The sequence below is a fragment of the Tachypleus tridentatus genome, chromosome 1 (genome assembly GCF_004210375.1).
Source record: "Tachypleus tridentatus isolate NWPU-2018 chromosome 1, ASM421037v1, whole genome shotgun sequence".
In the NCBI taxonomy this organism is placed as follows: Eukaryota; Metazoa; Arthropoda; class Merostomata; order Xiphosura; family Limulidae; genus Tachypleus; species Tachypleus tridentatus.
The window spans coordinates 183,094,780-183,108,606 of record NC_134825.1 but is presented as its reverse complement, the minus strand read 5'-3'; the positions used below and the strand labels follow the sequence as shown (position 1 = coordinate 183,108,606).

The window sequence follows — 13,827 nt, the reverse complement described above, 5'->3', positions numbered from 1 at the left end:
AACATTGTTTGAATTAGTTTATAAACTAATATGAATGACATGATAAACTAGTTAAGCCAAGCAACGTATGATTTGCATACATTCAACACAAAATGGCATTTAACATCTGGTTTTCGACTCCATTTCGCACTTTCTTTTAGCTTTAAATTTCTTTGAAAGTTTGTCAACACAGTTTCCATGGCCAGATGGTTAAGGCGTTCGACTCGGCCTAGTGCGTTAAGGCGTGCGCTTCGTAATCTGAGGGTCGCGGGTTCGCGCCCGAGTCGCGCCAAACATGATTGCCCTTTCACCCGTGGGGGGGCGTTATAATGTGTGGTTAATCGCACCATTCTTTAGCAAAAGAGTAGCCCAAGATTTGACGGTGGGTGGTCTTAAACTACTAAATTATGGACGGCTAGCGCAGATAACTCTCGTGTTGCTTTGCGTCAAATTTAAAAAAAACAAACAGAACAGACTTTGTCAACAGTTCTAGTGGTATTAAGTATCTGTATCACCAATCCTTTGGCTGATTATCTTACAGTTAGACTAGTTTGAACTTCCCCCTAAAAGAGATAAGGAGTAGGACAGTGGCACAACCATCATCTTTATCATTCACGAGATTAGCTTGCGCTCGTCACGCAGTGCACAGTGCAGGTGGTTCAGTTCCCATGGTTAACTCCTCTATGCTTTGGCTGCGAAATGGCACGCGCACGAGAACCACCCTCTATGCTATATCACAGAGCTATTCGAGCCATGTCATAAATTTGTCTATTTCCCTAAGTACCCCGCCTCCACGCTGGAAACTTATTACTGTCAGCAAATCTATCCTTTTCTAAACTAATGTTTTACAAAGGCCTTTTAGAAGATCCTGGCCATCTGTTTCCCCTACTTTTACCAATGTTTTATACCTATTGCACCACTCTGTAAATTAGCAGACATTGTTTAAAAAAACGCTGTGTTTAAATGACTTTTCATTGTCATTATCTACTCAAGTTCTTGTATTAAATACATTATTTGTATGCAATCAACTCTTGTTTTTATATCCACTTTATATCGTTTAATATATTCATCATTTCCTATTCAAATATACTTTCTGTAATTTATGTTTGTGATTGAGTGAACATCGAAATGTTACGATCTTTTTTTTTTTATTATATAAAAATATTTTCTTCCATCCCTTAGGACTTATGATTGAAATGAAGTACATATGAACACATTTTTAATAAAAACAGGTAAAATATAGTACTTATTCCATGCTTGTAGAAAATGAAAAGTAATTCCGAGAGATTTAAAAACAAGTCTATAAATAAATCAAAAGACGTGTTTGCATTTTTTAGAGGTCGTAATTTCACACACTAACAAGAAACCTTATAGGCTTAACTTAAACATACCAGATAGGCCGATCTTATTAGGTGTTAGGGGATTTAGGGCTAAAACTGCGTTAGGAATAATGATAGTGCTTGTTGATTTGAAACATACTTTTATACCACGTGGAATGGATGTAAAATCCATGTGTATGTGATGTGATGTACACATGTATGTATCGGTATGAAGTCTTTGAAACTTATTTCTTTCATGTTTAAGTGCAAAGATACACAACGAGCTGTCTGCGCTGTACTCATCAATAGCATTGAAACTCAATGTTTTTTTAGTCATAAAGTCAAGCCTATGAAGCCACAAGGAGTGGGGTAGTGGCGTTACAAAGTGCACAGTATATCCTGATAGTAACTTGCGTTTTTCTTTTCTCTCTCTTTGAACCAGAGTGATTGTTTTCCACTAATTTATGTATTTATATAACTTAACATTTCTAGATCTGTTTTACTAGCTCACTCACTCCATATTCAACAGTCATATAACGTATCGGTTCTGACACTCTTTCAAATTAAAGTCTTGGAGGTTCCTTTTTATACGTTTGTTGTACGAAATGGTGTTTACAGGTTAACTACATGAGATTTTTTTTTATAATATGTAAGAACTGATTTTTATACATTAACTATATGAGATTTTTTTAATAAATTAACTGTACGAGATGTTTTTTATAAATTAATTTTACGAGATGTTTTTATAAATTAACTGTACGAGATGTTTTATAAGCTAGCTGTACGAGATGTTTTATAAGCTAGCTGTATGAGATGTTTTTTTTTATAAATTAACTGTACGAGATGTTTTATAAGCTAGCTGTATGAGATGTTTTATAAGCTAGCTGTACGAGATGTTTTATAAGCTAGCTGTATAAGATGTTTTATAAGCTAGCTGTACGAGATGTTTTATAAGCTAGCTGTATGAGATGTTTTATAAGCTAGCTGTATGAGATGTTTTATAAGCTAGCTGTATGAGTTGTTTTATAAGCTAGCTGTATGAGATGTTTTATAAGCTAGTGTGTGAGATGTTTTATAAGCTAGCTGTATGAAATGTTTTATAAGCTAACTGTGTGAGATGTTTTATAAGCTAGCTGTATGAGATGTTTTATAAGCTAGCTGTATGAGATGTTTTATAAGCTAGCTGTATGAGATGTTTTTATAAGCTAGCTGTATGAGATGTTTTTATAAGCTAGCTGTATGAGATGTTTTTATAAGCTAGCTGTATGAGTTGTTTTATAAGCTAGCTGTACGAGATGTTTTATAAGCTAGCTGTATGAGATGTTTTATAAGCTAGCTGTATGAGATGTTTTATAAGCTAGCTGTATGAGATGTTTTATAAGCTAGCTGTATGAGATCATTTATAAGCTAGCTGTATGAGATGTTTTATAAGCTAGTGTGTGAGATGTTTTATAAGCTAGCTGTATGAGATGTTTTATAAGCTAGCTGTGTGAGATGTTTTATAAGCTAGCTGTATGAGATGTTTTATAAGCTAGCTGTATGAGATGTTTTATAAGCTAGTGTGTGAGATGTTTTATAAGCTAGCTGTATGAGATGTTTTATAAGCTAGCTGTATGAGATGTTTTATAAGCTAGCTGTATGAGTTGTTTTATAAGCTAGCTGTATGAGATGTTTTATAAGCTAGCTGTATGAGATGTTTTATAAGCTAGTGTGTGAGATGTTTTATAAGCTAGCTGTATGAGATGTTTTATAAGCTAGCTGTATGAGATGTTTTTATAAGCTAGCTGTATGAGATCATTTATAAGCTAGCTGTATGAGATGTTTTATAAGCTAGTGTGTGAGATGTTTTATAAGCTAGCTGTGTGAGATGTTTTATAAGCTAGCTGTATGAGATGATTTATAAGCTAGCTGTATGAGATGTTTTTATAAGCTAGCTGTACGAGATGTTTTATAAGCTAGTGTGTGAGATGTTTTATAAGCTAGCTGTATGAGATGTTTTATAAGCTAGCTGTGTGAGATGTTTTATAAGCTAGCTGTATGAGATGTTTTATAAGCTAGCTGTACGAGATGTTTATAAATTAACTGTATGAGATGTTTTATAAGCTAGCTGTATGAGATGATTTATAAGCTAGCTGTATGAGATGTTTTATAAGCTAGCTGTATGAGATGTTTTATAAGCTAGTGTGTGAGATGTTTTATAAGCTAGCTGTATGAGATGTTTTATAAGCTAGCTGTATGAGATCATTTATAAGCTAGCTGTATGAGATGTTTTATAAGCTAGTGTGTGAGATGTTTTATAAGCTAGCTGTATGAGATGTTTTATAAGCTAGCTGTATGAGATGATTTATAAGCTAGCTGTGTGAGATGTTTTATAAGCTAGCTGTATGAGATGTTTTATAAGCTAGCTGTGTGAGATGTTTTATAAGCTAGCTGTATGAGATGTTTTATAAGCTAGCTGTACGAGATGTTTTATAAATTAACTGTATGAGATGTTTTATAAGCTAGCTGTATGAGATGATTTATAAGCTAGCTGTATGAGATGTTTTATAAGCTAGCTGTATGAGATGTTTTATAAGCTAGTGTGTGAGATGTTTTATAAGCTAGCTGTATGAGATGTTTTATAAGCTAGCTGTATGAGATCATTTATAAGCTAGCTGTATGAGATGTTTTATAAGCTAGTGTGTGAGATGTTTTATAAGCTAGCTGTGTGAGATGTTTTATAAGCTAGCTGTATGAGATGTTTTATAAGCTAGCTGTATGAGATGTTTTATAAATTAACTGTATGAGATGTTTTATAAGCTAGCTGTATGAGATGATTTATAAGCTAGCTGTATGAGATGTTTTATAAGCTAGCTGTATGAGATGTTTTATAAGCTAGTGTGTGAGATGTTTTATAAGCTAGCTGTATGAGATGATTTATAAGCTAGCTGTATGAGATGTTTTATAAGCTAGCTGTATGAGATGTTTTATAAGCTAGCTGTATGAGATGTTTTATAAGCTAGCTGTGTGAGATGTTTTATAAGCTAGCTGTATGAGATGTTTTATAAGCTAGCTGTACGAGATGTTTTATAAATTAACTGTATGAGATGTTTTATAAGCTAGCTGTATGAGATGTTTTATAAGCTAGCTGTATGAGATGATTTATAAGCTAGCTGTATGAGATGTTTTATAAGCTAGCTGTATGAGATGTTTTATAAGCTAGCTGTGTGAGATGTTTTATAAGCTAGCTGTATGAGATGTTTTATAAGCTAGCTGTACGAGATGTTTTATAAATTAACTGTATGGGATGTTTTATAAGCTAGCTGTATGAGATGATTTATAAGCTAGCTGTATGAGATGATTTATAAGCTAGCTGTATGAGATGTTTTATAAGCTAGCTGTATGAGATGTTTTATAAGCTAGTGTGTGAGATGTTTTATAAGCTAGCTGTATGAGATGTTTTATAAGCTAGCTGTATGAGATCATTTATAAGCTAGCTGTATGAGATGTTTTATAAGCTAGTGTGTGAGATGTTTTATAAGCTAGTTGTGTGAGATGTTTTATAAGCTAGCTGTATGAGATGTTTTATAAGCTAGCTGTACGAGATGTTTTATAAATTAACTGTATGAGATGTTTTATAAGCTAGCTGTATGAGATGATTTATAAGCTAGCTGTATGAGATGTTTTATAAGCTAGCTGTATGAGATGTTTTATAAGCTAGTGTGTGAGATGTTTTATAAGCTAGCTGTATGAGATGATTTATAAGCTAGCTGTATGAGATGTTTTATAAGCTAGCTGTATGAGATGTTTTATAAGCTAGTGTGTGAGATGTTTTATAAGCTAGCTGTATGAGATGTTTTATAAGCTAGCTGTACGAGATGTTTTATAAGCTAGCTGTATGAGATGTTTTATAAGCTAGCTGTATGATATGTTTTATAAGCTAGCTGTACGAGATGTTTTATAAGCTAGCTGTATGAGTTGTTTTCACAGGCTAGCTGTATGGCTGTGGTTAAACTGTCCTCCGAAATATATATTTACGTATAATTAATAGTTTCTATTTATTAAAAGAGAGGAAACCAAAGCCAAACTGTCACTTATACGACAGTCTTAGTGCGTTATATAAGAGTGGAGACAGTGTGTTACGTTACATGTTACAGTAATTACTGGGGACTCTTTAAATTGAATTTTAATATGACAGTACAAGAAAACAATGTTAGTTTTCCCTTATGGTTACAGAGATGCATTTGTTTTTTAGAATGTCTTTGTAACTAATTGTACTTGTCAATAATATAAGACCTGTGATATTTCAAAAACTACGTGATTCGTTTAGTTCCTTAGGAGTTTTTTGACAATTGGAAGAGTATATAGTCATAGTATTCGAACTACACAATTTTCGCGTTTTCCATTATCGACGACGCGTTTTGTTGAATACAGAACTCATCTGACTGTAAAGCCGTATCGTATTGCGATTTAGAAAGGAGTCAAAGATTCCAGAAGTTTTGTTAACTGTTACAGTTATTTAGGTGGAGTACAAATAGTGTTTTCCTTAATTGGCATTCAAGAGAAATATCCTACATCTACTTTATGTTGTGTGTTTTGTAAACATTCTCTGTTATTTGGCCCGGTGGTTGAGGCACTCGACTCGCAATATGAGGGTCGCGAGTTCGAATCCCCATCATACCAAACACGCTAGCTCTTTCAGCCCTGGGGCCTATATAATGTGACGGTCAGTCCCCCTATTCGTTGGTAAAAGAGTAGCCCAAGAGTTGGTGGTGGGTGGTGATGACTAGCTGCTTTCCCTTTAGCATTATGCTGCTAAATTACGGACGACTAACGCAGATAGCCCTCGTGTAGCTTTGCGTGAAATTCAAACTACTCTGTTATTATAAGATAATCAAAAACCTCGTCTTTCAAATTTAAAGTAACCATTGAAAGAAAGTAGTTCACTATCTCTGTTAAAGTAACCATTGAAACAAAGTAGTTCACTATCTCTGTTAAAGTAACCATTGAAACAAAGTAGTTCACTATCTCTGTTAAAGTAACCATTGAAATAAAGTAGTTCACTATCTCTGTTAAAGTAACCATTGAAATAAAGTAGTTCACTATCTCTGTTAAAGTAACCATTGAAATAAAGTAGTTCACTATCTCTGTTAAAGTAATCATTGAAATAAAGTAGTTCACTATCTCTGTTAAAGTAACCATTGAAATAAAGTAGTTCACTATCTCTGTTAAAGTAACCATTGAAATAAAGTAGTTCACTATCTCTGTTAAAGTAACCATTGAAATAAAGTAGTTCACTATCTCTGTTAAAGTAACCATTGAAATAAAGTAGTTCACTATCTCTGTTAAAGTAACCATTGAAATAAAGTAGTTCACTATCTCTGTTAAAGTAACCATTGAAATAAAGTAGTTCACTATCTCTGTTAAAGTAACCATTGAAATAAAGTAGTTCACTATCTCTGTTAAAGTAACCATTGAAATAAAGTAGTTCACTATCTCTGTTAAAGTAACCATTGAAATAAAGTAGTTCACTATCTCTGTTAAAGTAACCATTGAAATAAAGTAGTTCACTATCTCTGTTAAAGTAACCATTGAAAGAAAGTAGTTCACTATCTCTGTTAAAGTAACCATTGAAAGAAAGTAGTTCACTATCTCTGTTAAAGTAACCATTGAAAGAAAGTAGTTCACTATCTCTGTTAAAGTAACCATTGAAATAAAGTAGTTCACTATCTCTGTTACAGTTTATTATAAATTGTGTAAAACAAATTTACTGACAAAATTCTTCTCAAAAGGAAACATTTCTTGTGAATCTTTCAGTTATAATGTATAAACAAACATATATCCACTCATACTCAGAAAGGATACTTCATCACTTTTAAATGGAACTTTGTGAGATATGTAAAGATGTTTTCTCTTTAATATACTTCCCAATGAATAGTTCGACTCATAATTTATTTCAAGGAATATTACGTTGTAAAACCAAAACACAAGAACGTAGCCTAGTTTAATTTTTCATGCAGTAGCGTCTTTGTGTTTACTGTGGATATTGGAATATTCGAAAATTTTATTACATATCTGGCTATTAATTTTTATAATTACTAATGTTCTTTCACGTTTATTGTGAGTGCATTAATTATTTTACAAAGCACGTCATAAAGTAATTATATATATATAAGAAACATACTAATTCCATAACCTTTAGAATAATAAATATGCTTTAGTCTACGTCTTTCTCGGTGGTAAGATATCTTTGAATGTCTAAAGCTCTCGAAATAATATATTATTCAGTTGCTATTCAACACAAATGTAGATAATGAAAACATGTTTCCATTCAGTAGTATACATTTGATATAATTATTGTATGTTGAAGAAAACACATAACTTTCTCTACAATTAATGATTAAGCAGGGAAATGACAGTCCCTACGTGGTAAAACCTGAGAGAAATATTCTTGTAACGTTTATTCTATGTAAGTTTAATATAACTACAGAAATTTGAAACGAAGATGGATACAACTGGTTTTATATTGCTTTCCAGTAGACGATGCATTGTTGATACACAAAAAAGTAAAGTGATTTCTTTGAAATTTTCAGTGTTGTATATTCAAATGAGTTTCTTTCAATTTTTGAATGTTTTATTTACAAATATATCGTTTAGTGACTAAACCAGTAAGCTCTAAAATTGAAACTTCTTTTGTTTTGAGAATATGACTTTCAATATCCTTAGATTTTTACTTGATTTGTAATTATTCATAATATTACTTATTTGTACAGTTCTAGTTTACATAAATGAAAAAAAGGATTGTACTTTTTTGCAGCCTGCAAGCGGAAAGAAGAAGAACAACAGTTGAAAACCCACAACTACCCCAAGAAACCCCGTTTAGTTTTTACAGATCTCCAGCGTCGTACCCTGCAAGCTATTTTTAAAGAAACCAAACGCCCTTCTAAAGAAATACAAATAACAGTAGCTCAACAGCTTGGACTGCAACTAAACACCGTAGGAAATTTTTTTATGAACGCTAGGCGGCGCTCGCATGACAAGTGGTTGGACGAAGATAAATCCATGTTGGGTAGAGAAGCGGTTCACAACACATATTGTCACATGCATGGGATGAAAATCAGTTCCCAATCACAGTTGCAAAATTCAGTTCCAACAGCAACCTTTATTTATGCAAGTCCCGCCAGTATCATTACTACGTCATAACACTAACTATTTGTTCTTGCTACATCTTCTGTTGGAAACTAAACTTTCAAATCAATTGTGATTTGAACTGAGAAGGCGATATAATGTTTATTTTCAACTCAATTTTCGTCAACATGGTGCACATGTATCACTTTTGTTGAGTCTTAGACGTAATAATTTAACTGTTTTTATCACGCACCAGGTCTAATTGTCATGTTTAAAAACTTTGTTAAAGTAATGACCAATTAGACTTGAAACTTGCAATATTCTAAATGATAGACTACAAGAGTGGAATTATTTCATTCACAATCATTAAAAAAGAAAAGGCTCAAAATTTTATGTATCTGAAAGAATTGAACATTTATAGTGTTCGCGTGAAATGAAAACATTGTGCGTAGTGATTGTAGGAATAATATAGATTGTTCATTTTTCTTATTCCTTTTGTGAGAAATAGTTTAAACTGACATCAAGCTTTCAAAGTACATTTACAGGAGATACTGTTTCGAACTTTAATTATTGAACAAGTTTAGTATTTGTGATAAAAGCACTTCAAATTATTGTGTTTTAAAGGTAAGATTTTTGATATAGTGGGGATGTTAGGCCTAGATCTACGTTGCTCCACAAACGCTAGTGTTAATATGCAATCAAGGCTTAAGCCTAAAGTAGTCTAAAGAAAGAGTTTATATATCATTAATCATTTGAAAGAATGTGTTTATGAAAACTCTTTATTTTTAACTAAATAAAAAAAAGATTATAATACACCGAAGAAACAATAAGCACTGAAATTCAAAAAAATGGAATTTGTGAAAAACGAAAAGTTTTAAAAGCACTTTATTAACATTGAAATAAAAATATTCAAGAATAACAATGTTATTATAGTAAATATACTGTGGTTAATGTTTTATTTTGTTAAGAAAGTTTATTTATTTTCGTAATTGGGTGATTTTGCATCTGGGTTTAAAATAATGCTTTTATATTTATATATTTTTACCGTATTTACATATTTACTCTTTTTGTATTTATAGTTTTTACTTTAAAAAGTTTATCTTAAATTTTAGCTCGACAATTTTGTTGTTTATTTTTATAGAGAGAAGTTACGATTTTTGTTATTTTGAGGTATTCATATTTTATATTATTAATGGTATTCCATAATTTAAAAAAGAGACATCTGGTATGTCTTAGAATTACTTTAACGTGAAGAAAGTTTGAAAGTGTACAATATATTATTTTTGGCTTCTATAATCGTGGTTTTATACCTTCATTCGGACTTTCAAGGAGTTTTCACATGGTTTTATGAATTTCCACATAATTCAAAAGATTCCAGTATTGTATGTTTTGTGATCTAATTAGTTCAAATGTTTCTCACCCATGAAGAAAAACAGTTAGCCTTCGCTGTTGTGAATTAAAACTATTCTACGAATCATTTCCTTAATATTAGTGTAAATATTGTGGTAAACTAATGCTCAAATGTTCTAACTAATCGAATACGTAGATATATAAATAATGGGAAAGATGCGCTTAATATAATTTAAAACATGACATCCTCCAAACGTGCAATTAAAAAATAGCCTAAACTCTTTGTACACAGTTATTAATCAAATTAGGGAATATGTATTGTGTTTACTACTTGTAATATACGAAAATGTGTTGTTTTTTGTGGGTTTTTTTTTGACAGTCTTAGCAAGTTTTGTAGTAATTAGAAAGGTTAAGATATTTTGTAGTTTTTAGGTTGATAATAGCGACGATATACTTTTTATTAAAATGAATTTTATGCTGGTTAATAAATTTTATTTAGACTACATAAGGTGACAATAAAAAAGTAATTTATGAATAGTTTCTTAGCCCTTATCAATTTGAATTTGATAATACTCAAACATGTGTTCTAAACTTAAATTACAGTGAAACATCAGTCGTAATAAATAATTATGTCTACCATCATCAAAATTTGATAACTTTCTAGTGATTTCTATCACTAACGTGTTTTAGCGTTACTTTAACTCTTCGCTTTTGTAACACAGTGGCTTGTTGAGAGATACTGTACACACACTGGTTAAGGCTATATATAATAGGTATCATTTACCAGGTAAATATCGCGATTACTGCCCAATAGTCACGGATTTTTGGTATTTGAAATATAAGTCAAAACTACATAAAAAATAAATTCGTAGATCCATAATAGATGAATACAATATCAAATGGTTTAAAAGATAGATCTTAGAAGGATTCGTGGTACATGTTTAAAAGATAGATCTTAGAAGGATTCGGGGTACATGTTGATTACTCTCGTTTTGAAAACAAACGATTGGATCAACATTGTAGTGTACAAGACATTGCATTAGTTCTGTGTTAAGATTATTTTACTGACTGGAAGCTATCAACATGTTTAATAAGTCGGTGATTAGCATTCGTTTTCAAGCACTGAGAAAGAAAAATCTTGAATGTCCATCCTCCCAGAAGAACCAGATTCCCAAGTAACATTCGTTGTCAAGCACTGAGAAAGAAAAATCTTGAATTTCCATCCTCCTAGAAGATCCAGATTCCCAAGTAACATTCGTTGTCAAGCACTGAGAAAGAAAAGTCTCGAATGTCTGTTCTCCTAGAAGATCCACATTCTCAAGTAACATTCGTTGTCAAGCACTGAGAAAGAAAAATCTTGAATGTCCATCCTATTAGAAGAACCAGATTCCCAAGTAACATTCGTTGTCAAGCACTGAGAAAGAAAAATCTTGAATTTCCATCCTCCTAGAAGATCCAGATTCCCAAGTAACATTCGTTGTCAAGCACTGAGAAAGAAAAGTCTCGAATGTCTGTTCTCCTAGAAGATCCACATTCTCAAGTAACATTCGTTGTCAAGCACTGAGAAAGAAAAATCTTGAATGTCCATCCTATTAGAAGAACCAGATTCCCAAGTAACATTCGTTGTCAAGCACTGAGAAAGAAAAGTCTCGAATGTCTGTTCTCCTAGAAGATCCAGATTCTCAAGTAACATTCGTTGTCAAGCACTGAGAAAGAAAAGCCTCGAATGTCTGTTCTCCTAGAAGATCCAGATTCTCAAGTAACATTCATTGTCAAGCACTGAGAAAGAAAAATCTTGAATGTTCATCCTCCTAGAAGATCCAGATTCCCAAGTAACATTTCTTGTCAAGCACTGAGGAATAAGAATCTTGGACTATTCTTTTACCAACGAATATTGGGATTGACCGTCATATTATAATAACCCCACAGCTGAAAGGATGGACATGTTGGTATGACGGAGATTCGAACTCGCGACCCTCAGATTACAAGTCGAGCGCCCTGACCACCTGGCCATGCCGGGGCCTGCGAAGTTTGACTGAGACACTTCATTCTTAAGGATAATTCACTTTTCTTCAGGTGTTACCAGTTGTAAAGTGTAGAGAATCATATAAGTTTGGTTTAACGTAATCCATGTACATGCTTGAGTTGGGTCTACTTTATTGTGATTATGCTTACTATTAGAATATAAGTTGTAGTGTAGTAAAACATTCGTATCTTCGCTAGGACAGTGTCAAAATAGATATAAGTATTTTAACATATATCCTGTTTTGTTTTTTATTTTATGTGTAATTCTTCAAACGTTTCACCATCTTGTTCCGTCGGAATAGTACTAGAGACGTACAATAATTTCTGTTGAACGTCTGCATCAATCCTGGGTCGAATAATAACAAGTCTATTCTGATGTTATTAGCAGAAAACATCCAAACATAGACACTATATCCTGCACCAAACTCAAAGAAGGAAAGCTAAAGCTAACGTGATGTTTTAACTTCTGACATAACCCTCTCCATCTTCCTAACGGTTAATTGATGAAGTGTATTATTACTGTTGTCCGGCAGTTTAACTGATACTAAGTTTATGTATCTACGTACCCAAGTTTTATTCTACGCGATGAAAAGTGTTAAAATCTTTTATGTAAATTAGAGTATTCCATGTAAACATGTTTTTACAGTGCTCGTGTTTCCGCTTCTTCCTATTTGGTTCATTTAGTTTCTAAGGATAACATTAGAACAGGACAGCTGAATTCAAATAATGCACACAATTAACGTGATAAATACCTCAAACGTCGTTTCTCGGTCAGAATAAAAAGAGAGGTTAATTCAGGTTTTTAACTTGTTTTTGTCTGTTAGTTCGTCTGACTATCTAAAGTGAATATTATGCTTTCACGTCGTGTCTGTTTACTGTTATATTTTTGTCTTTCCGGCCTGCCCGGTTTATCATACGACTGTTGTTGCCCTGGTTATAACGAAAAGTGAATAAAACGTTTTTATACTGCGCCAGGCAATAGGTCCCCCGCTAGTACAGCAGTATGTTTACGGACTTACAATCACGGTTTCGATTCCCCTCGGGGGTCCCAGAAGATAGCCTCATGTGGTTTTGCTATAAGAAAACACAAGCAGTCAATGAAAAGAACTTTAATACTTTCAAGGAATGAGTTGATTTTCACTTTTGAATAAGGATCATAAATACGGAAATCTTAAAACAACAACAGTATTTAAATTAAATATTATTTTATATCGGACTGTGCTGTTACACATTTACAATGAAATTCTCCAAGTAAAGCAATCCATTAAGAACTGTTCTCATAGTCTTCTGATACTGTAACTAAAGACAACGAAAGTCTTTTCAGACAAGTTGAGGAAAAGTATATGTGGCGCCATGATTTATTTACCTGATAGATGTCGTATTTGTGTGCTGGCTAAATACAGTCCTTCCTCCAATGACTGTCACCAAGAGTGCTGGCTAAATACAGTCCTTCCTCAAGTGACTGCCACCAAGAGTGCTGGCTAAATACAGTCCTTCCTCCAATGACTGTCACCAAGAGTGCTAGCTAAATACAGTCCTTCCTCCAATGAATGTCACCAAGAGTGCTGGATAAATACAGTCCTTCCTCCAATGAATGTCACCAAGAGTGCTGGATAAATACAGTCCTTCCTTCAATGACTGTCACTAAGAGTGCTGGCTAAATACAGTCCTTCCTCCAATGAATGTCACCAAGAGTGCTGGCTAAATACAGTCCTTCCTCCAATAACTGTCACCAAGAGTGCTAGCTAAATACAGTCCTTCCTCCAATGACTGTCACCAAGAGTGCGAGCTAAATACAGTCCTTCCTCCAATAACTGTCACCAAGAGTGCTAGCTAAATACAGTCCTTCCTCCAATGACTGTCACTAAGAGTGCTGGCTAAATACAGTCCTTTCTCCAATGACTGTCACCAAGAGTGCTAGCTAAATACAGTCCTTCCTCCAATGACTGTCACCAAGAGTGCAAGCTAAATACAGTCCTTCCTCCAATGACTGTCACCAAGAGTGCTAGCTAAATACAGTCCTTCCTCCAATAACTGTCATCAAGAG

At 33.2% G+C, this 13,827-nt stretch overlaps 1 protein-coding gene across 1 annotated transcript in view; it reads left to right on the top strand.

Moving 5' to 3' along the window:
- Positions 1-13,403, top strand: part of LOC143231965 (hepatocyte nuclear factor 6-like) — a 37,714-nt gene extending 24,311 nt beyond the window's left edge. The window contains exon 2 of the mRNA XM_076466871.1: positions 8,095-13,403. Within this exon, the coding sequence (XP_076322986.1) occupies positions 8,095-8,480 (386 nt within the window). The 3' untranslated portion in view covers positions 8,481-13,403. The remainder of the gene's footprint in view (positions 1-8,094) is intronic.
- The last annotated feature ends 424 nt before the right edge of the window (positions 13,404-13,827 follow it).